This window comes from Genypterus blacodes, unplaced genomic scaffold (genome assembly GCF_046128005.1).
Source record: "Genypterus blacodes isolate CSIRO-AG114 ecotype Tasmania unplaced genomic scaffold, CSIRO-AGI_Gbla_v1 ptg000026l_1, whole genome shotgun sequence".
In the NCBI taxonomy this organism is placed as follows: domain Eukaryota; kingdom Metazoa; phylum Chordata; class Actinopteri; order Ophidiiformes; family Ophidiidae; genus Genypterus; species Genypterus blacodes.
In genome coordinates this window covers 1,472,838-1,492,557 of record NW_027466839.1, presented here as the reverse complement: position 1 = coordinate 1,492,557, position 19,720 = coordinate 1,472,838, and the positions used below count along the sequence as shown (strand labels likewise).

The 19,720-nt window shown below is 40.0% G+C and overlaps 5 protein-coding genes across 5 annotated transcripts in view; 4 read left to right on the top strand and 1 right to left on the bottom strand.

Moving 5' to 3' along the window:
• Positions 1-773, bottom strand: part of pald1a (phosphatase domain containing paladin 1a) — a 48,423-nt gene extending 47,650 nt beyond the window's left edge. Inside the window, exon 1 of the mRNA XM_076143635.1 lies at positions 693-773. The gene's annotated coding sequence lies outside the window, so the exon portion shown is untranslated. The remainder of the gene's footprint in view (positions 1-692) is intronic.
• A 1,695-nt stretch (positions 774-2,468) lies between these two features.
• Positions 2,469-6,217, top strand: ndr2 (nodal-related 2). Its single transcript, XM_076143614.1, has 3 exons — positions 2,469-2,736; positions 4,343-5,127; positions 5,750-6,217. Exons 1-3 carry the CDS (start codon positions 2,469-2,471, stop codon positions 5,900-5,902), a joined length of 1,206 nt encoding a protein of 401 aa, XP_075999729.1. The 3' UTR covers positions 5,903-6,217.
• Positions 6,218-6,912: 695 nt separating this feature from the next.
• Positions 6,913-9,523, top strand: lrrc20 (leucine rich repeat containing 20). Its single transcript, XM_076143608.1, has 5 exons — positions 6,913-7,523; positions 8,258-8,343; positions 8,492-8,641; positions 8,837-9,004; positions 9,089-9,523. Exons 2-5 carry the CDS (start codon positions 8,274-8,276, stop codon positions 9,223-9,225), a joined length of 525 nt encoding a protein of 174 aa, XP_075999723.1. The 5' UTR covers positions 6,913-7,523; positions 8,258-8,273; the 3' UTR covers positions 9,226-9,523.
• Positions 9,524-10,443: 920 nt separating this feature from the next.
• On the top strand, positions 10,444-13,758 carry ppa1a (inorganic pyrophosphatase 1a). The gene is made up of 11 exons (XM_076143624.1): positions 10,444-10,504; positions 10,684-10,748; positions 11,134-11,187; positions 11,779-11,898; positions 11,986-12,072; positions 12,171-12,297; positions 12,774-12,901; positions 13,105-13,190; positions 13,345-13,414; positions 13,562-13,601; positions 13,730-13,758. Exons 1-11 carry the CDS (start codon positions 10,444-10,446, stop codon positions 13,756-13,758), a joined length of 867 nt encoding a protein of 288 aa, XP_075999739.1.
• A 415-nt stretch (positions 13,759-14,173) lies between these two features.
• On the top strand, positions 14,174-18,003 carry sar1aa (secretion associated, Ras related GTPase 1Aa). Its single transcript, XM_076143511.1, has 7 exons — positions 14,174-14,249; positions 14,905-14,976; positions 15,071-15,190; positions 15,277-15,342; positions 15,416-15,519; positions 15,607-15,738; positions 15,870-18,003. The coding sequence occupies exons 2-7, from the start codon at positions 14,919-14,921 to the stop codon at positions 15,984-15,986; spliced, it is 597 nt and encodes a 198-aa protein (XP_075999626.1). The 5' UTR covers positions 14,174-14,249; positions 14,905-14,918; the 3' UTR covers positions 15,987-18,003.
• Positions 18,004-19,720: the final 1,717 nt, after the last annotated feature.

Here is a 19,720-nt window from a genome sequence, read left to right as displayed (position 1 = left end):
TATGTATTAAAAGTGCATGACACAGAGTAATTGTGTATTCATAGTCCCGTTTGATTGAAGTATGATGTCTAAATACATTCTCATTAATAAAAGAATCTATTTATGTACGTTTTTAGGAGTTTTGTGTGAGATTGCCAATCATAACACAGGCAGATTCTCAGGAATTCACACACAAGGGGGGCCATTTCAAAATCTGTCCCCACACTTGAGCCCTCACAGCATTAGGGTCGGCCCTGCTAAATGCCATCCACTAGTTTTGACGCTATGTAGATGGCGAAATTAACAAATATAAAAGTGTAAATCAATATTTGACGAGCCTTCTTGGTCTTGTTTGTCCATTGCTGCGTGAAAACCTCATAATTAATAGTTTCGACATTGTTTTATTCATCATTATCTTCGTCTGTGACCAGATCACTGCCCACGAACACACAGCAGCTCAGGCACGAAAAGTGGGGGTGCCAAGCACATGTATGCCCCAACACACACACATACACACGCGCACACACATACACACACACACTACGAAAACACTCGTCATTGTTCTTGTTGAAGCGCTTTCCTGCACATAATTCGCGAATGTAACGGATCCAACCTGCACACAATCATTGAGTTTCTCAGTTTCGAACCGTTTTTTAACTTTTCTGGCGTGATTTGGCTCGCGCATCAGGCGCGTGAAGTGTAAAACTACTCACCATTTCAGCCCACGAAAGGTGAAAAACCGTGTGTCCTCAGGAAAACATGCTTTAAGTGTCGTTTCTGCCCGGCGGGGAGTGTGAAGCTGAGCTGCGCCGCTTTGTGTTTACTCTCATAAACACGCTTCCATTGAGTTTTTTCGTCCTTTCTCGGGAAATTTACGAGGAAAAGATTTGGCTGCGTGAATAAAAGACGGACGGCGCATGCGCACTCCGCACGGCTCGCGCACCGAATGGCTCCTCTGCACATCACTCTGGAATCAAATCACTGGAACATTAATTGTCTAAATAACGCAAAAAAATGAAATTATTTTATTTTATCGCGAAGTCAATGAGAGTAACAGACAAAAGTATGGTTATTGTGTCAGTTTATTGGAGATCTAAGATCAACAGAAGGTACTGCAAGGTCACTCAAATGTATACTTGTTGATACTGGACTGTCTATGAAAACAAACTAAACAAAACTCTTAGAATCTAAAATATCATCACATATTTTTGTAAAATGGTTGCATCTCTACTAGAATTAATCAAATAATAAATATTCTGAAACAAAAGCATGGGCTCATAAAGGAAGAGGGATTGAAGGGTTTGATTGTAGTTTTAGAGGTTACATATAATAAATGATAATAATATGCTTTCCTATTTCATTCTGTCATGGCACACGTGTTGTGTATGTGTAATGATGAATTCCCTTGATTGCAATACCCATGTGATGTTGCTGGGAAAGGTCATTTGGCACCCAAACCCTTAGGTCACACAAGAGCATTTTCAAAATACATAAAAAATGAAAATATTCACATTCAAAGATCATGAAGAAGAAACCATTTAATAATAATGACTAAACTTTAACATTTTCTACCAATGCAGTTTTTTTGCATACGTTATGTTTGTCGATTTATCAGACCTCTAATGTGATGCTGCAGATGTTCTTGGTCATAAGCTTTGAGCTCAAACAAGTGTTTTTATGCAGCAACAATATTTTATAAACCTGTTTTTAAAGTCTTAACTTGAATTTATAGTGTTAAAGTACTTGCTCAGGCATGTTCTCTCGCAAAGAGTATCTGGAAAGGTCAAATTGTTAAACACAGTAAATGTAAATGGAGTAAGTTACTTTTCACCTCTGCTGATGCTGAATCACTATTGTCCACATTTCGACATTTGGAAATACTACAAGTCAGGTAGTATAAGAATTGCAGAGCCCACAGAACATTGCACACATACAAGTGCCTTTAGCTGCATTTGTCTCATCTTCATTTGATTAATAAAACTCTCCTCTTAAGCTTAAAAGCTAATCAATGCCTATACAGCCTTTTGCGTGACAACAGCAACATTTTATCAATCCCATGTGAGATTATGTCTTATTCTGGAACACAAAAGTAGCTAGAAATAAACTTAGTTACTTTCGACATCTGCTTCTTATACATGTTGAGACCCTGCTGCCTACAGTACATTTGGACTTCAATGGGCTGCATTACACTACTGGGGAAAACCTAACAATTAGTGTAAGACAAATAGCTGAAACAATTAGTCCCAAGGATGCAGCAGAAGCCCAGAGAACATGGCACAAACAAGAAGTGACGCTCCCAGTAAACACGCAAGCAGGCGCCTCATTAGCACCTGAATGGATGATGAGCTGTCATGCAGCAAGTCTTGAGGACGCATGTCAATTTCCTTTAATGTTCTCGGGTACTTGTTAAACATGTAAGGGGGTGGGTGAGGGTATATAAGACGCCCCTAATCTCCCCGGAGTGAAATTTGTCATTACGCGGCTGAATCATGCACTCAGTGGGATCTGTGGCTGTGGCGCTGCGCGCATCTCTGCTCATACTGGTGGTTCAGGCGCAACATCAAGCCGCAGATGGAGGTTACACGCGATCGCTGCACCGGTTCTCCGTTATCGATCGACCGAGCGGATATCACCTGCCCACCTACATGGTCCACCTCTACCGGAACTTTCGGACTAACTTCTCCCGGCGTGCGGATGCGACGGAGCCGGCGGCGGCTGCAAAGCAAGCGGATACAGTCAAGAGTGTGATGGCTAAAAGTAAGTATGGAGTTTCTAATTGGATTAATCAACAGACATGGTAACACAAAGGGAAGAATAGTATAAATAAACACGTCATATGTTTAACAATCGAGGCTGCGGATCCGTTCCAGCGTCTGAATTGTTAAGGTTTTTGCGCAAAGTCCTGTCAAAGCTGCGTGCCAGACGACCTCAGAGGGGTCGAATCCACATCCCTTTGGGGGTGAATAACCATGCAGGGATCAGCGTGTGAAAAGGCCGGTTTTCTGTCCTAATTCTCAAAGCAAACCTCTTTTTTCTTAAATAGGTGATGTTGATTAGATACCTTGCCAGACATCCCCCTATACAAATCTCTTGTTAAGTCAAATCAACAACTTCCCTTTAGTCCTTTTCACACTCGGCTTGATTAGATTAGAGCTCGGGGATTTAATGGTCGCACAAGCAACCGACGGGGACGAACCTTCCCCGCTGTTGGATGTAATTTCACATGGCTGCTAGGTGTCAGAGTTCTTACCTATTTGTTTGAGTGAGGATATGCAGAAGCCGCGGAGAGCCAGGGATGTGTTAAATGATGGGTTTCGGCCTGCGGTGTGTGGTTTGAGTGGATTAATAACGACCCTTCCAGCTCTAATTCAGCCTCAGTAGATGCTCGCACCATTGATCAACAGGCTCACGTGGGGGCCAATGCACTGGACAATGCAGATGTGAAACTGTGAAAGATGCTTTAATCTTTGAAGATTGATTTGCAACCACACCTGCTCATTGAATCACAAAGGCCTTCATTTACAGATGAGGGTCCCAGCCCAGTGAGCCTCTAAGGTGACCATGTGACTGCTCTATTCTGGAGTTAAAGCCTGAATGGAGCTGTGTTCAGCACAAATCTCAAACATTAATTGTACTGATTAATGGTTTAATAATGAATTTCTTTAGGGTCGCTCTTTACAAAACAAAGGAAAAACAATGAAATAATAGTCTTTAAACAATGCAAACATTCTGCTTTCTAGGTTTTAGATGACAATAAAAAAGCATGTTATATATTTTATTTAATAAGTAATGGTGCATTAATCAACACTTAACTGTCAAAGCCACATTTTCAAAAGCAATCGCATGCCTGAATCTAAAAATGCTTAAACTTATAAAATTGAAGCGCCTCGCATTTCAATTAGACACATTTGATTTACACTGCGCATTTCAAACAATGCTATGATTTTTATATCTCTACAGAGAATGGAGATTAAAAAAAGGGAATGTGCACATTAATAACCGCATCTACAGGAAATTGCATTTCCATGTATGGATGTTTTTAGTTTCATTACAATACCCAGTCACCTATTTTCAGAGGCAGAAATAGATTTAAGTTGATGCATGAGCTCCAAGTCTAATACATAAGGTAGTCAGCAGGGGTTGTAGTATTAATCATGGATGTAATGTTTACATTAGAGCTGAGGAAAGTGTTGGGATAAGTACATACAGAATATGTTATGCTGACATACAAATGAAACTGGGAAATGTAGAAGATGTTTATGTTAAAAGTTCATGATCTCACTTGATGCCTAATAGCAGAATTACCCAATCCTGATGTTTGTTTACATGGTGCTAATCTTTCTCTGCTTATTCACTTCATTAGGTTTGACATTCAGACAGAAGCGTTGGATTGCGACCTTCAACCTTAATGCCTTGCTGGGTGACAAAGACATTCAGGCAGCGGAGTTGAGGATCAAGCCCCCTCGGACAATGAAAGCTTCCAACATCAGCGTGGAGGTCTATCACCAGCATGGCCAAGCGTGCCAAATGCACAAGAGCTGCCAGAAACAGCAGCTGTTTGGGCAGCTCAATGAATCCTCCATGGTGACGTCATCGCAAAACTGGAAAGTGTTCAACGTGACAAACTCTCTGTTAAGCTGGCTGAAAGGGAAGAAGTCGGTGAGAGCTCGGCACAAGCGAGTGTCGAGAAAATGGAAAATGGAAAAGATGAAGATCGAACCGTCGCTTCCTGATCATCACGCCCCCGTGGCGAGCCTGAGACGAGAGCAGGACATGACTGACCGAGCCTTGCTGGTTGTCTTCTCACACACTGGGGCCGACGCAGGCTCAAAGGTCAAAGCCAGCTTGCTTCATACAGCTGAGCAATCCAAGTTCTTGTCCCCCGCTGAAGTTAAAATGACCCGCTGGGAAAAGAGACGCAGGAGCAAGCGAGGACACAAAGAGCAAACAGTGAAAAGCCTGCAAGTGTCCAGAAAAGGGAAAGAAAAATCTTTATGTCGGAGAGTTGACCTGCATGTGGACTTTCACCAAATCGGCTGGGGATCCTGGATTGTTTTCCCAAAGCGATATAATGCCTATCGCTGTGAAGGTTCTTGTCCTGGTCCTCTTGGAGAGGACCTGAATCCAACAAACCACGCATACATGCAGGTAAGTCATCTGCCATATTTACATGTCAAACTCTGCTTCTTAGAATGTCAATATCTAGGAATTTGCTTCACGGGGTGTCACTGTGCCTGTGCCCTTTCACAACGTTGGCTCTACAAGATGCCACAACAACAATCACCTTTGTTTAATTACTGTGCAATTAAGAGAGAGATAAGTGAACAAAATTTCCATGCTGTAGAACGTTAATTGATATCTTCTGAGCAGAGGGAAGTCAGCAAAGGTTGTAGTATTGTTTGGGTTTTAGCTCAGCAATCAATCCAGAGGTAAACAACTGCTGGATAAACTAGTTCCGATCCACCATTATGGTTTGAAGCCGGATTTGGAACACCAGAAGGACTAAACAAATTGGAATTAAGTCCCTCAAGCATCACTGGCAAAAGTGGGAAGTAGACTTTGCTGAGAAAGAAATACCTTTGAGTTTGCTCTTCCTGTAGGCTCAGAATTTATCAATCAAACTTTGTAAATCCACATGTTATAACTTAAACGTTTTCACCTGTTACACAACACAACAATGTCACAATACTATTAGACTATCTATATAATTGAGATATCTGTGTCACTTTACACCTAAATAACTCATTTACTTTGTGTCTTCCCACTCCAGAGTTTACTGAGACATTACCATCCTGACAGAGTGGCATCGCCCTGCTGTGCTCCAACCAAAATGAGCCCGTTAAGCATGCTGTACTACGAGAACGGAGAAATGATCCTACGCCACCACGAAGACATGATCGTAGACGAGTGTGGCTGCCAGTGACGGACATAATGACCCTGCAACACAATACGCTGTATCTATAGCAGCAAAACAGAAGAAGACACTTGATGGAAAAAAAGCTCTTTGATATTTATCGCTGTGCACTCCGAGATTGAAGCTAATCTATGTGCAGAGAAAAACTTATAATTGGGTGGCCTGAGCTCTGGTTTGAAAGCAGATGTTTTGTTCATTCAAGAGAAGAAACACAAACTTGCCAGAAGTTTTAATCCCATTTATTTTCATGTGTGTAAAATAGTAAACCTGAAATGGCAATGATGTTTATTATTGCAGCACTATTTTTACATGCATTTGTATATCTGTACATGAATGTATATTTATTGTAAATATTAAAAAATGGTATTTATGTACATGTTGGGTATGATTTGGATGATTTTTATGATATTGTGGACAATCCACAATAGGCCAAGCTGCAACTTTCCCTAGCACAAAAGAATCAACATACACTCACAGTCACACACATAGAACGGTGGACTGTTCTAGGTTTTGGGTGACCTCACCTCACCTCTTTTTGTCCTCTCTTGGTCATTAGAATTGACAGAGCACTGTAAAGGGCAGGAATATCTAGAAAATGCTATAAAGTGACAACTCTGCTTAAGTGCTATTCTTCCACAGACAGAGCTTTCATTGTATTCATTATCCTTTGAAAATACATTGACTAAAAAAAGAATTTGCCATGACTGCAGCAGCGGTCAGAAGGAGAAGAGGAGTGGAAGGTAGGTGACATCATGTCTCTCAGGCAAAAAAGTGGAGTTTTCTGCTTAATTATACATAATAGCGAGGAACTACAGCATAAATATGAGTCACAAAAGCGTAATTATGAAACATTAAATGATTATGTTGTGAAAAAAACACTTCACTCAAACTTACTTGGCAAATATACATACAACTTTTAAAAACTACACTGTCTGCACATTTGAAGCGCAGAATTGAGTCTCGTGAACTAAGTGCCAAAACAATTCCCTTTCCGCAATTTTTTTTACGCGTGCTAGAAAACAACGCGTTTTATAAATGTTATGATTTAAATGGACATTTGTTTGGTTCTGTTTCGTGGTGTTACGTGTTTTACTATACCAGCGATTTGGTTTCTGCTTTGCTAAAAATACATACTCACCAAATCTCAACGTGGTTCAGCTGCTGCTGTCGCTAGCTAACGCCGGCAGCTGCCAGGTGTAACACAGCAGCGAGTGACCGCGCTAACTGTAGACATTGGACATTAAATAAACTTGAAGGCTGTAATGCAAGATTAAATTCAAACAGAAAACAAAGACTTACAAAGAGGATTTGCGGGTTGATTTATTGATTTGATGAGCAATAAAATGAAAAAAGGACAAGATATCGAGACAATGGAAAATAAAAGACTAACAAGATTGATCAAATTTACATTTGTGAAAATTAAGATTGGCCACTGAAATAAAAAGACAAATAAATGTAACAATACATTCACAATATTTTCTTTAATGGAACATAATAATCGGACAGTCACAAGCGACAACAAGAAACGACTATCGTCTCCACAACTACATACTTTCACGCCACCGTCACCACTTAGCACAGTCAGTAGTTACGCTGTTACACCGGTTCTGTATTATTAGCAACAGTCTAGGTAAGTTGCTTCTCATCAGAGTTTTCATAGAACATGAATGAAATAATGGTTAAATAGCACTTTAACAATGTATCTGTATGAGTACCGTAGTGTAGGAGGCTTACATTTTCTTTTAGGTTTGAATTTGGATGTTTAATAGAAGAAAATGCGAGTCGTGAGTCTAGTCTATTTGAGTCCATCTAAGTAACATGTAAGGTTCATTACAACTCTAATGTAATCAGTGTAATGCAATATAGTAATGCAGATTTATGGACATGAATCTGAAAGTGTCAAAAATGAATCTATGCATTGGAGTTTACTGGTGTATCTAATAAATTAGTAACGAATGGTATAACTGAAGAATACAAACAGTACAAAAAGATACCAACAGAGAGAAGTAAAAACAGAATACTTTCTTCTATTGTTTGCCAGATGATTGGCATACGTAATTACACAAGCTGTCTTTGTGTTCTGTTGCCTAAGAGATGGAATAAAATCAGAAATAGTAAAATTGCAATACAGCTGCAACAAGGTATTTAATATGCAATAATTATATTATCGGTCATATATTCTAAATTAATCAGGCTCTGTATTCCAGGTCAATGCAGCACTAATGTCATATTAATTCAGTTGTTTTAACCCTATGAAGCTTCATCATCCATCCATTTTGAGTGGATCAGCAGTAATGATCATTTGGATGACATATGTCTTGGGTAAAAATATGTCTAAGTGTAATGTTGCATGACCTCCCACAGGAACAATTAGAGGAAAATGGCCGAGGCTGTGGCAAATGTGGCCCGAAGGATCAATGAAACAGTGGAAGAAGGGAAAGATTATCTGGGTAAGATTTCCTCACAGCAGCATTTTCAGACTCCACCGCTAGATGGCGACACAAACGTAAAATACTTCAAATCATTGCTTCTGAGGCTCTAAACGCAGAAGCCTTTGTCAAATGAAAAATGTCAACATTTCTCTACTCCTTTCTTTAGATCTATCAAACTGCAAGTTAGTGTCTTTCCCAGACGGTGTGTTCAAAGTCCTGAGGAGTGTGGCAGAAAATATCCGTGTCGTCAACCTGGCTGACAATGAGATGAAGGCCGTATCCAGCAAGTTATTTTCAACCTTCACTCAGCTCAGAGGTAGAGAGAATAAACACACATATAAAGAACTTTCACGTCATGTTTTAATGTAATAATGGACTCAGACCATTCCAAATGATTTCCCATGTTGTGTGTGCTCTTTGTCTCATGGTGTTCGCTTCGTAAATATGGACAGAATGTCTTCATACTGTGATGGAACAACACACAACCTCTCTATTTACTCCTATCTTTCAGAGCTCCACCTCCAGGGAAATGTTCTCACCAAACTGCCTGATGCTGTGGGAGAAATGGAGCATCTGACCAGCATCGATCTGGCTAATAATAAATTCTCCGCCTTCCCTCTAATCCTTACTGACATAACTACCATGGAGAGGATTAACCTAGAGAGTAACGACATCACAGGTAATAATATATCCTCTTGTAGGTGAATCAAAGGGATTATTATACAGTATATTCTCTGCTAACAAGTTATATTTCGCCCCACAGAAATTCCAGTAGAGAAGCTGTCTGCCATGCCAGCACTGAAGTGGCTCAACGTGAAGTCAAACCCTTTGACTGCAAACACTCAATCTGCTGTTCAGTCCCCCCACAAATTTGACCTTTTGTCCACAACAGAAGCCTAAAACCAGGTTTGACATTTCCCCACACCAAAGCCTGCATGCTGTGTGCCTTTCATTCTTTCAGTGGGACACTTTTTCTCGTGCCTGACAACCAACGATACCTTCAAATATCACACCGCTGTACAAGTAACAAAGAGGATGTGTGTAAAGGCGGTGCGAATGAGGATTTGATGCACTTTCGGACATGAACACAGTCCAGTTACATGCTTTCCGTCTCAGTATGGACATTTGCAATAACCTATTTATTACTTTGATAGCGTGGATGGGTTTCTTTTTCAATTAAAAGGTTATGCACTGGTAACTTCACCGGCTTATGTCGTTCATTACATGTCAGGTAAATATTTCAATGCATCTGCTCGGCACATGATGACGTACTAAGGAGTCACGCAAGTCTATTTCAGTTACACGCATTTACTACTGAGCTGGAGTGGTTCATATATTTAATACAACAGTTATGTATCAACCCAGTAGTGAGCCTTGTTTTGGTGTATGTAAGAACATTTGTATTGGTTCAAAAGGTACAAAGACACAGAGGGGAAACCTGAAAACCAAATTGTGTTCCTCATTCTTCATTAAAGAATACCATGACAAGTTAAAATGACACCTATTTCTGCCATGGATTTTGTTTTCACACACAAAGTTCTAAAAATAGATCCATGTTATCAAATCGTACAGGGAGAGACTGAAGGCATGAAGGGTGTGGGGGGGCACAGCTCCTTTAATCCTGTCTGCTAATTGGTTTAGAGTTAACCCAAGCCACATCCATCTGTTTTGGTCTGAAAAAGGATCAGAAGCCCCACAGCTTACATGTTGGGAAATGGAAAATAAATCACTCATCACGCATAGAAGGCAGTTATTGCACATATGGTGTGCTGCATGCATATGGCAGCTGCAGGAGGCTGGAAGGATTTGAGGAATTCCCCAGTTCTTCAGAGGTTTGTTTACTTTCTGCACTAATTTTCAGTTTTGGGTGATTAAGAGTTCACTCAACATAAAGGAGGTCATAGAGGTCTGCAGGGCTCTGTCACCTGGCCCCCACTCCCTGTAGTAACAACACAGGCTGCCCTCAGATCACTCAGCCTGTGTGTGTGTGTGTGTGTGTGTGTGTGTGTGTGTGGCCTAAGTCTTGCGCATGCTTGTGTCTGTCTCTCATTCAGGAGCTTCTTAGTCTAGAATCAAGAGCTCAAACCTTAGTGGCAGAGCTGCGATCCAACACCAGACATGAGCTTTACCACTGAGGAGCGAGGGAGGCCCAACACCCAGGAATACAGGGTGTTCTTCAGTAAGCACACCTCCTTCTATCAACTTGTGTTTGTGTTTCTTGTGGGGCGTGAAACAACTGTAAATGCTGTATTTGCAGCTTGGCATAAAGCTTTGTGAAGGGATTTTACAGTTTACGATAGGACAATTCACTTGGCGCAACTTGGACTAGATTGTAAGATACATTACTCCTTTTCTCAGAAAACTCTGAGGGCAAATACATCTCTCCATTCCATGACATACCGATCTACGCCAGTGAAGCAGAGGTGAGTACCAGTGTGACATATACATACATTATATTACAGATATTCAGAAGCAGGTTGTGTATTCTAAATAGAAAATAATAGCATCCAAATTGGAGATGTAATATTGTTTATAATAATCACTGCTAGATTGTGAAACTGTTTCTATCCCAAAACTTCAGTTCATACTTACTGTTTTTAAGTCAGGCACAGGTGTAACTAATGACTTATTAATGAGTATTGTCCATTTTTGGTTTAATGTCTCACCTAAACTAAGCAGAGACATAATTAATGCTGTCAATTGCACTTTTAATGCAAGGACAACTTAAACCATCCGTGTGAGAAAGGTCAAAAAGTTTCATGTGAAATCATTCTACTTTAAGTAACAAACCTGTGTCTGATGTTTCAGAATATTTTCCATGCTGTTGTGGAGATTCCCAGATGGACAAATGCAAAAATTGAGGTAAATACATAAATATACATACAGATTTGCGAATTAATGTTCCTCCTTTTATACTTGATATATATGAAGAGAACCTGTTCAACCTGAAATGGACACACCTCGTCCATAAAGGAAGATCATTAACAAATGTGACATCATACATGATGTCATTAACAACTGTGACATCATTCATGACATTCTCCAAATTCTCACCACTTTAATTGGTAGTGCAAATAAAAAACTGCTACTTATTTATGTAATTAAAATGAAAACCACCGTATGCCGAATGCACACACAAGCTCTCTCCAATTATAGTAGTAATAAGTATAAGTAACATCAGATATGATTAATATAAGGAGTAACTAGATAATGTTCAGACTTGTCCATATCCTTACTTTTGCCTGGACACACTTTGTATGTTATGATGTCATGTAAAGCGATGTAAATAAACATAAATGTCAGAATTGACAAGGTACTATATACTATAGTCCAATCTATATTATGGTTGCAAAATCATATAACAAAGCATTAAATCCTGAAAAATACTGTCAAATATGCCACAAAGGATTGTTGTGTTTTCTGATGTGTCTCCATTATTCACGTGTTTGTCAGATTGCCACCAAAGATCCTCTGAATCCACTGAAACAAGATGAGAAAAAGGGGAATCTGCGTTATGTCTCCAATGTGTTTCCTCATAAAGGATACATATGGAACTATGGAGCTATTCCACAGGCAAGAGCTTTACAAACTATATCCCTAAAAACTAGTACAGAGGCCATGAATCCAACCCATCAAGTCACGTGTCTTCCCTTTCCTCAGACATGGGAAGACCCCAACCACAAAGACAGCGACACAGGATGCTGTGGAGACAACGATCCCATTGATATATGTGACATAGGAAGTAAGGTACAGCTACAAGGTGGAGCACGTGGACATGTTGGAGTCAGATATTATGAATTCATCTATGTGCATCTTTTTCTAAAGGTGTCATTTGTGACTCTCAGGTTTGCTGCCAAGGAGATATCATCAAAGTCAAGGTTTTAGGAACTCTGGCTTTGATCGATGAAGGTGAAACAGATTGGAAGGTCATCGTCATCAATACTGAAGATCCTGAAGCCAGTGAATTTAACAGTATGAGTAAAATACTACACATATGCTATACACGGCTTGACTGATAAGTTATGAGCCCACGGCTGCAATAACTGCAACTTAAAGGTGTTGCAGTTATTTATTTCTTAACACCTCTACTAACAAAATCACAGTTTCACATAATAGGTTGTCTGAATCTCAGCCAAACCACCTAAGCCTTTGTCTGGTTTGGGAGGTAAAAGTCTGCACTGGATGTTCTGGATGGCAGCAGACAAAGAACAGAACCACTGTTACCTGTGGAACTTGTAAAATTACTGAGGGAAGTGCCTGAGCATAACTCAAAATGATTCCAAACTCTACCAGAAAACGACATGACCCTTGCTCCCTTCAGCACGTGTGAGGCTCATTAACTCTTCAGTCAACACATTGCTTACATCTTTACGTGTTAGACTCAGAACTTATCAATCAATGATTTAGACTCTTTCTCTTCCGTTCTCTTTTACTGCTTTTTTATGCAGATATTGATGATATAAGACGACTTAAGCCCGGATACCTGGAGGCGACGTTTGATTGGTTCAAAAGGTACAAAGTGCCAGATGGGAAGCCTGAGAATCAGTTTGGATTCAACGGAGAGTTCAAAGACAGGGTAAAACTTTACATCTGATTTGATGCATTACTTAACAATCTTATGTACAGTGACAATTTTGATACACACAAACTCATAACACATTAAAACTGACACAGCATCTTATTAAGACTAAATATGACCTGTTGTATTTTTAAGGTTATAAAAACATGATACATGAGAATGTTATTGTTTTATTGGTAATAAAAAATCACATTTTGCAGGATTTCGCAGTCCAAACTGTGAAAAGCACTCATGAGTTTTGGAAGGCGCTGATCTCTAAACAAACCAATGCTGGCGAGTTAAACTGGTAAACACTTTATATTCACTATTCTGTCAGGTAAATGGTATATTTTGCAGTATTGTAGACCAGAAAACCTTTAAATGCCAGGTGAAGTTTTCAAGCAGAAAAAAGAGCTTATGTGTTAATAGTTAACATGTGAAAATTCTCTTTTTTACATCAGTATGAACACCAGTGTGTCCAGTAGCCCATTTTGCTGCTCCAGTGGTGATGCAGAGGCTGAGGTTAACTCTGTAAGTTCTTCTTTAGTTGTCTGAATCATTCCCTGTTTGATAGCGATGCAGGTGATAAACTTGATGGAATGATGCAATTTAATTAAATTTTACCTCACATGTGTTCCTCGTAACCTCAGATGTGTTTACACTCTTACACTTTTGCAGACATGTGCTTTGGGAGCAGAAGATCCCATTCCAAGTTCAGGTGTGTAAATGTGTTTTACAGTTGCTACTCTGTAAATAAAAACTTACTTAACACCAAATTATAATCACTTAAAATGTCAGTAGAGACTTAATGATGGTGAACAATGCTTGATTATTTTTTTGTTTTAGTCGACAAATGGTTCTTCTACGAGAAGTAAGAAGTAGAAGAATCCTGGAGAAGGAACCTAAATGCAACACGTCGGAGCTGCACTTGTACTTCACTTGACATCTTAAGTTGCATCAAACTACTTTTTGGTTGTCTAAACGTTTCATTGTGTGATTGAAGCACGTTCCAAAATAAAGAACTTCTATGCTTTTTTAGCATGTATGATGTTGGATTGTGTGATTTAAAACTCTACAATAAACCACACAAAGTCTCAAAGTGTTGTATTGACTTTATTATCACGCATCACACATTTGTTTTAATCTTAAATACCTGTCTATATATATGTGTCCACATACTTTTGGCCACTTCATGTGCATCTAACCGGCTATGCACCACCACCACCACCAAGTAGAGGAGGGCGCTGTTGCAACAAACTACTTCCTTTAGCGCCGAATTGTTAACGAAGAAGAAGACCCCATTGACTGTCTCCAAGGATACCAAATAAGCTACCAGGGTTAGCTGCGAGTGCTGCTAGTCAGTACGGTAAGATGACTAAAGATAAAAACTACTTTTAACACAATAACACGGAAACATATAACTCTGTCCACAGCTCTGAACAATGACGTAGTTACTCTGCCGGTTGTCACACTGACGCAGATAAGACCAGAGAGTGCTAGCGGGTTGCTTAGCATGCTAACGTCAATGAGCTAGTCGGCGTTATCTAATGACACGTAAAGCGCTGTAGTACGAACACTTTACGAGTGTGGGTTTAATGTGTTAAGAGGTTTATAAACTTATTTCCTTTCAAATGCTATGTAAGTGTGAATTGTTTTATTGAATTACTTTTCTAAAAAGTGGCGTAAAAACAGGCTGTTACCGCTATCTATACCGGTGCAATAAAAAATAAAAATAACATCAATAGTACAACAGTAATAATAATTATACCAATACAATAATAATACAACAATAAAAATAGAATAATAATAACAATATAACAGTCTATTTTTTCTTTTTCTAGCTTCATACTTAGTAGAATACATATAATGTATTTGTGTATATTGTTTATTGTGTGTATTTATTTTGTAATTCTTCTTCTGTACCTTTGCTACCGTGACGACTGAATTTCTCATCCGTGAGATCAATTAACGTCCTATCTATCTATCTATCTATCTATAACTTCTCTATTGACTTTTTTCAGGGAAAGATATCGACATGTCATTCTTCTTTGACTGGATCTACAGAGGCTTCAGTAATGTCTTACAGTTTCTAGGTGAGTAGGTTTATAAGCACACACCTGTCATAGATGATCTGGACGCACAGGATTGTGGGTAATTTCTGATCCATTTCTGCAACGTTCCATCCAGGTCTGTACAAAAAGACAGGGAAGCTGGTGTTCCTGGGCCTGGATAACGCCGGGAAAACCACTCTGCTGCACATGCTGAAGGATGACCGACTGGGACAGCACGTTCCCACTCTGCACCCCAGTGAGGAGCCTAATAATGACATAATTTTTATCCTACAGCTTGTATATGTAAACATGAAGGCCTGATTGTTTTGATCTTCCTGAAAGCTTCTGAAGAGCTGACTATTGCCGGGATGACGTTTACTACTTTTGATCTGGGAGGACACGTACAAGGTGAGGCGGACATCCGAGCTCATTCCACCTCCTAAGAGAGAAGAGATTGTAAACTCTTCCTCCTGTTTTCTAGCAAGAAGAGTGTGGAAGAACTACCTGCCGGCTGTGAACGGCGTCGTGTTTCTGGTCGACTGCGCCGATCACGACAGACTCACGGAATCCAAGACGGAACTCGATGTAAGGAACGCTCGGCGGACGTCACCGTGAGACATTTCAGCCTCACGCAGATTTCTGATAAGTGTGTATGTGTGTGTGTGTTTGTAGGCTCTGCTGTCAGACGAGACCATTGTCAACGTGCCCGTGTTGGTGTTAGGTAATAAGATCGACCGACCAGAAGCCGTCAGTGAAGGTGGACTGAGGGGCGCGTTTGCTCTCGATGGACAAGTGACAGGGAAGGTAAGAACCAGGTCTTACAGGTCAGAGGTCGGAGGGATAGTCATCTCAAAGGGCAAAGGTCAACAATAGGATTAAAGACGAGTCACGTCTCCGTAGTGACGATTGTGTCCGTCTCCCTCCTTGTCCCGCAGGGTAACGTGTCTCTGAAGGAGCTGAACGCCCGGCCGCTGGAGGTTTTCATGTGCAGCGTGTTGAAAAAGCAAGGATACGGCGAAGGTTTCCGATGGCTGTCCCAGTATATAGACTAAGGCGGAGGTCTACTTCCTAAATCAGCCTCAGTAGGCCCACAGTTTAAGTCCAATCCTTCATATTTTCCTCATATCTGAAAGCGTTTAGTCCGTTAAAAGGTTTCTTTGCAAACTTTTCACAGTGGTTCAGGGTTGACCTCTCCTAAACTTGTGTCGTTAGCTGAGTTACGTAATTGTCCGACACTGATAAAGATTCCATTTCGAGGTTACATCATATTGGACCACAGTAAATGAGCGGGCCGTACATATTTCAGGACTGTAGATGATGGACCCAGGAATGTTTGAATTATTGATTATGAATGGACTCAGAGCTGCAGATGAAATTTGCAGCTCAGTGTTCCCTTGTTCGACTCCATTACAACGTCCAGTTTAGAGTCCAACAAGATGAATTAAGCAGATTGCTCATCACCAAAAAAAAAAGGAAATTGACGCAGATTTATTTTGGGTGATGTCAAATCAGATTTGATTCACTAAAAGGAGATAAAAGTGAAGTTTACTGAGCGTCTCACACTGCAGAGGGGTGTGTGTAACCTGCGCTGCTAATGCTTTTCCTGTAAGTGGTAACACTAATGTGACCAGATATGATTGATAAGTTATGAGCTTAGCTGATTGGAGGGCTCAGTTTAGTTCTATTAAAGTCATTTGCAGTGAAAGGTGAGAACGACTTCAATCAATGCCACGACAATGTTTGTGATCACTGCACGTTTGCTCGATTTGCACAAAATCCAGGCATAGGCTCAGAATTTATCAATCAACCCTTCGTTCTGCTGCTTAAACCAAAACCTGACGTCATGTAGAGGTTGAATGACGCTCATGTGAACCAACTTGAATTGAAGTAAAGCCCCTAAAGATGAAAATCAGTTGGTCTGTCGGGCGCTTGCAGCTTAGTGACATCACCGCGTTAGTTACATCATCACGGTGTCGATTACATCATCATGCATCGCCCTTAAAAACCTCACAAAGCAATAAAAGCAGAGACGAGAGAGGGAAGAGAGTTAGGATCGTCTTTCACCAATTGAATCAATTTAGAATAATTCAGTGTTTCGTCAAGTGTTTTATCTTATTTTAACGTTTTTAAAGACTTAATTTAACTAAACATGGATTGATACATTTACACCACCCGGGCACAAGGTCTCAATTCTTCTTCTCCCCTTAAATATGTGAAGTCAATGAAGTCATTATGGATCATTTTAAAGGGAGAAACAGTCAAACTGATCAGAATTGGCTATCAATGCCTGTAAGTGTAAATGTAGCAAATTAGAATGTTTAACAATTCTAATTTAATTATGTATTGGTTGATCTCTTTTAGGCAGGGTCTTGGGTCTACTGCAGTATTTTAAACTTAAGCCATTCGTTTAGGTTTTCCTATTTATGTAGCTTTTGTTAAGCAATGAAGCTAATCTTATTTATTATTTATGAGTATTCCTCTACATTCTATAGATCTACGTGTTGAAGGCAAATGCTGTTCAGTGTGCGTTTAAGTGTTTCAGCTGTTTGGCTCCGCAAGTTTTGCACTGTTTGACTATCTGAGGATATGAGAGTGCACTTTGAATGGCGTGTGTGCGTGTGTGTGTGTGTGTTAACATTTACACATATATTGACTATGGTGCATGTAAACATCATATGTTTTATAGTAAATATGTTGATTGTAAGAAGCTGGAGATGGAAATCAGGGAACAGAGTTATATGGTCGTTTTATCCCATTTCCTGTTTCCTGTGTTTCCTCCCATGTTTCAGGTACATTTGTATTTCAGATTGAGACCGTTTGCAGGATATATGATGGACACGTTCTCCTGTCACTGAGCTCCTGTAAATGATGTACCATAAACACATGTAAATGTTTGTACAGTGAAAAGCCCTGAAAGTGGCGGCTTAAAGCTCTGCTGCCGTTTATTTATAACAAAGTGTTATTCTCTGAGTCACCTGCATAAATGTTTAATATTCCTCTGTGTAAAGTAGTTTGAACTGGAATTATATGAAGAGATGAGTGAGTATTGTAATAAAAATCTGTTTTAAGACACAGCATGGGATTGTTTGGTGTTTTTATGTTTAGTTATCTCTTCAGACCTTTAATTATTGGCGAAGGAGACATATTGCTCTTGTAAATGCTTACAGAAATGTGTAATAAGTCTCTTAATGTGTCTGAAAATCCTTTTTAATCAATTGAGAAACATCTGCAATCTTCAAAAATACTAAACAAGGAACTTCTGCATGAGAAATTAGAGAATTCTTGCAAAAAAGGCTCATTTTAAGAGCCAAGGTTAGGATAATCTTCTTACTCTGGCAGATTTGTTCACATTTGAAGGAGAATCAGAATTTCTAGACTCACGTTGATAGAAATTGCCTCAGTAAGGTGGAGATTCCTCTGCAGCGAGCTTGTACATTATTCAAGCTGCTGCATCCGGCTTCGCTTGTCACATTAGAGCGTTTTTTCCTCAGCATCTGTGGAGGAAATCAAGTGTGAATGACACCCCGGGAGCAGAGTTTCCTCCTGGTGCCCACTGACAGGCACAAAATCTCTTTCCCCCCTCAGTGACATTGCAGATTTGTTCATCCGTTTGCCCTCTGATGGTGCAGGTGGGGGTCACAAATGGCGTGAAACATATTTTCGGATGAATTGTGCCCGTCAAATCTCTTTGTTGTAATTTGTTCTTTGAGCATGAGGTGGCAGCTGAGCACCAGAAACATTCTCTCCCTATCTGCTTGTAGAAAACATGCAGCATTCAACCCGCCTCTAGTTTTCTGTTCCGATTGTGAAGAAATTGTTTAAATAAGGACGGTTTGCGATTTCTGCTGTAATCGGTGATTCACGCAGCAGGTGGGGCGAGCAAAGGTGATGAAAGTACTCGTCATTCACTGAAATATGCAGGCAATATTGGGATTTTGTCCATCCGTGTAGTGTTGAGGGAAGCTTGAGCGCTCCAACCTGAAAACAGGGTCAATTCATTTGCTGAAAAAGTCTGTTTTTAGCCCACAAGCTAAAATATAAAAATATGCACCCACGAGGGAAAAGCAAAAGCTCCACAGTCGGGGATACAAACCCTGCTGATCACCTTCCAGAGAGAACAATCGCACCAACAAAACTGCTTTCATCCTACAAATTCATTAAATCCTCCCTAAGGCGTCTGGGCTCAGAGTCCAGCTAAATATCTATTAGGACGGCTGCAGAAATATTCAGTAAGACAGGAAAAGTGTGAATCTGCTGCATGAATAAGGGTCGACTGATAAATTTTGAGCCTTCCATACAAAGATGTAACTGGGTTAGAGGTGCTGTCGCTGGCTATTTTTCACTATGATCTACTTCCAGAGTGAAACACTTTTGCCCACAATGCTGGAGGGGTTTTGTCCCAGTTACATTCAAGTAAAAAGAACACGAAATTAGGTTCCAGTTGATATAAAATGAACCCAAAAAGCCGAATAAAAGATGCTTAATGGCAGTAAAAAGGAAATTCCTGCCATTCAATGATCGCAATTGAGTCCCAGATCTCCTGGACTGTAAATATAGAGCAGTTCCGTGCTTTATAACCTGTAAACAAATCAAAAGAGACCGTGGGGACACCTTGAATTCCAACTAGGACTAGGAATTTCAGATAATAATATCCTGACGGAACAAATAAGGGTTTAAAGACATTTTCACTTACATTTTGTTTCCGTAGAAACACAAAGAAGACAGCTTTCATATGTAGCAAACAAGGTCCTCCAGTTCAGAATAAACTAAGTATGAAAAATAAAGA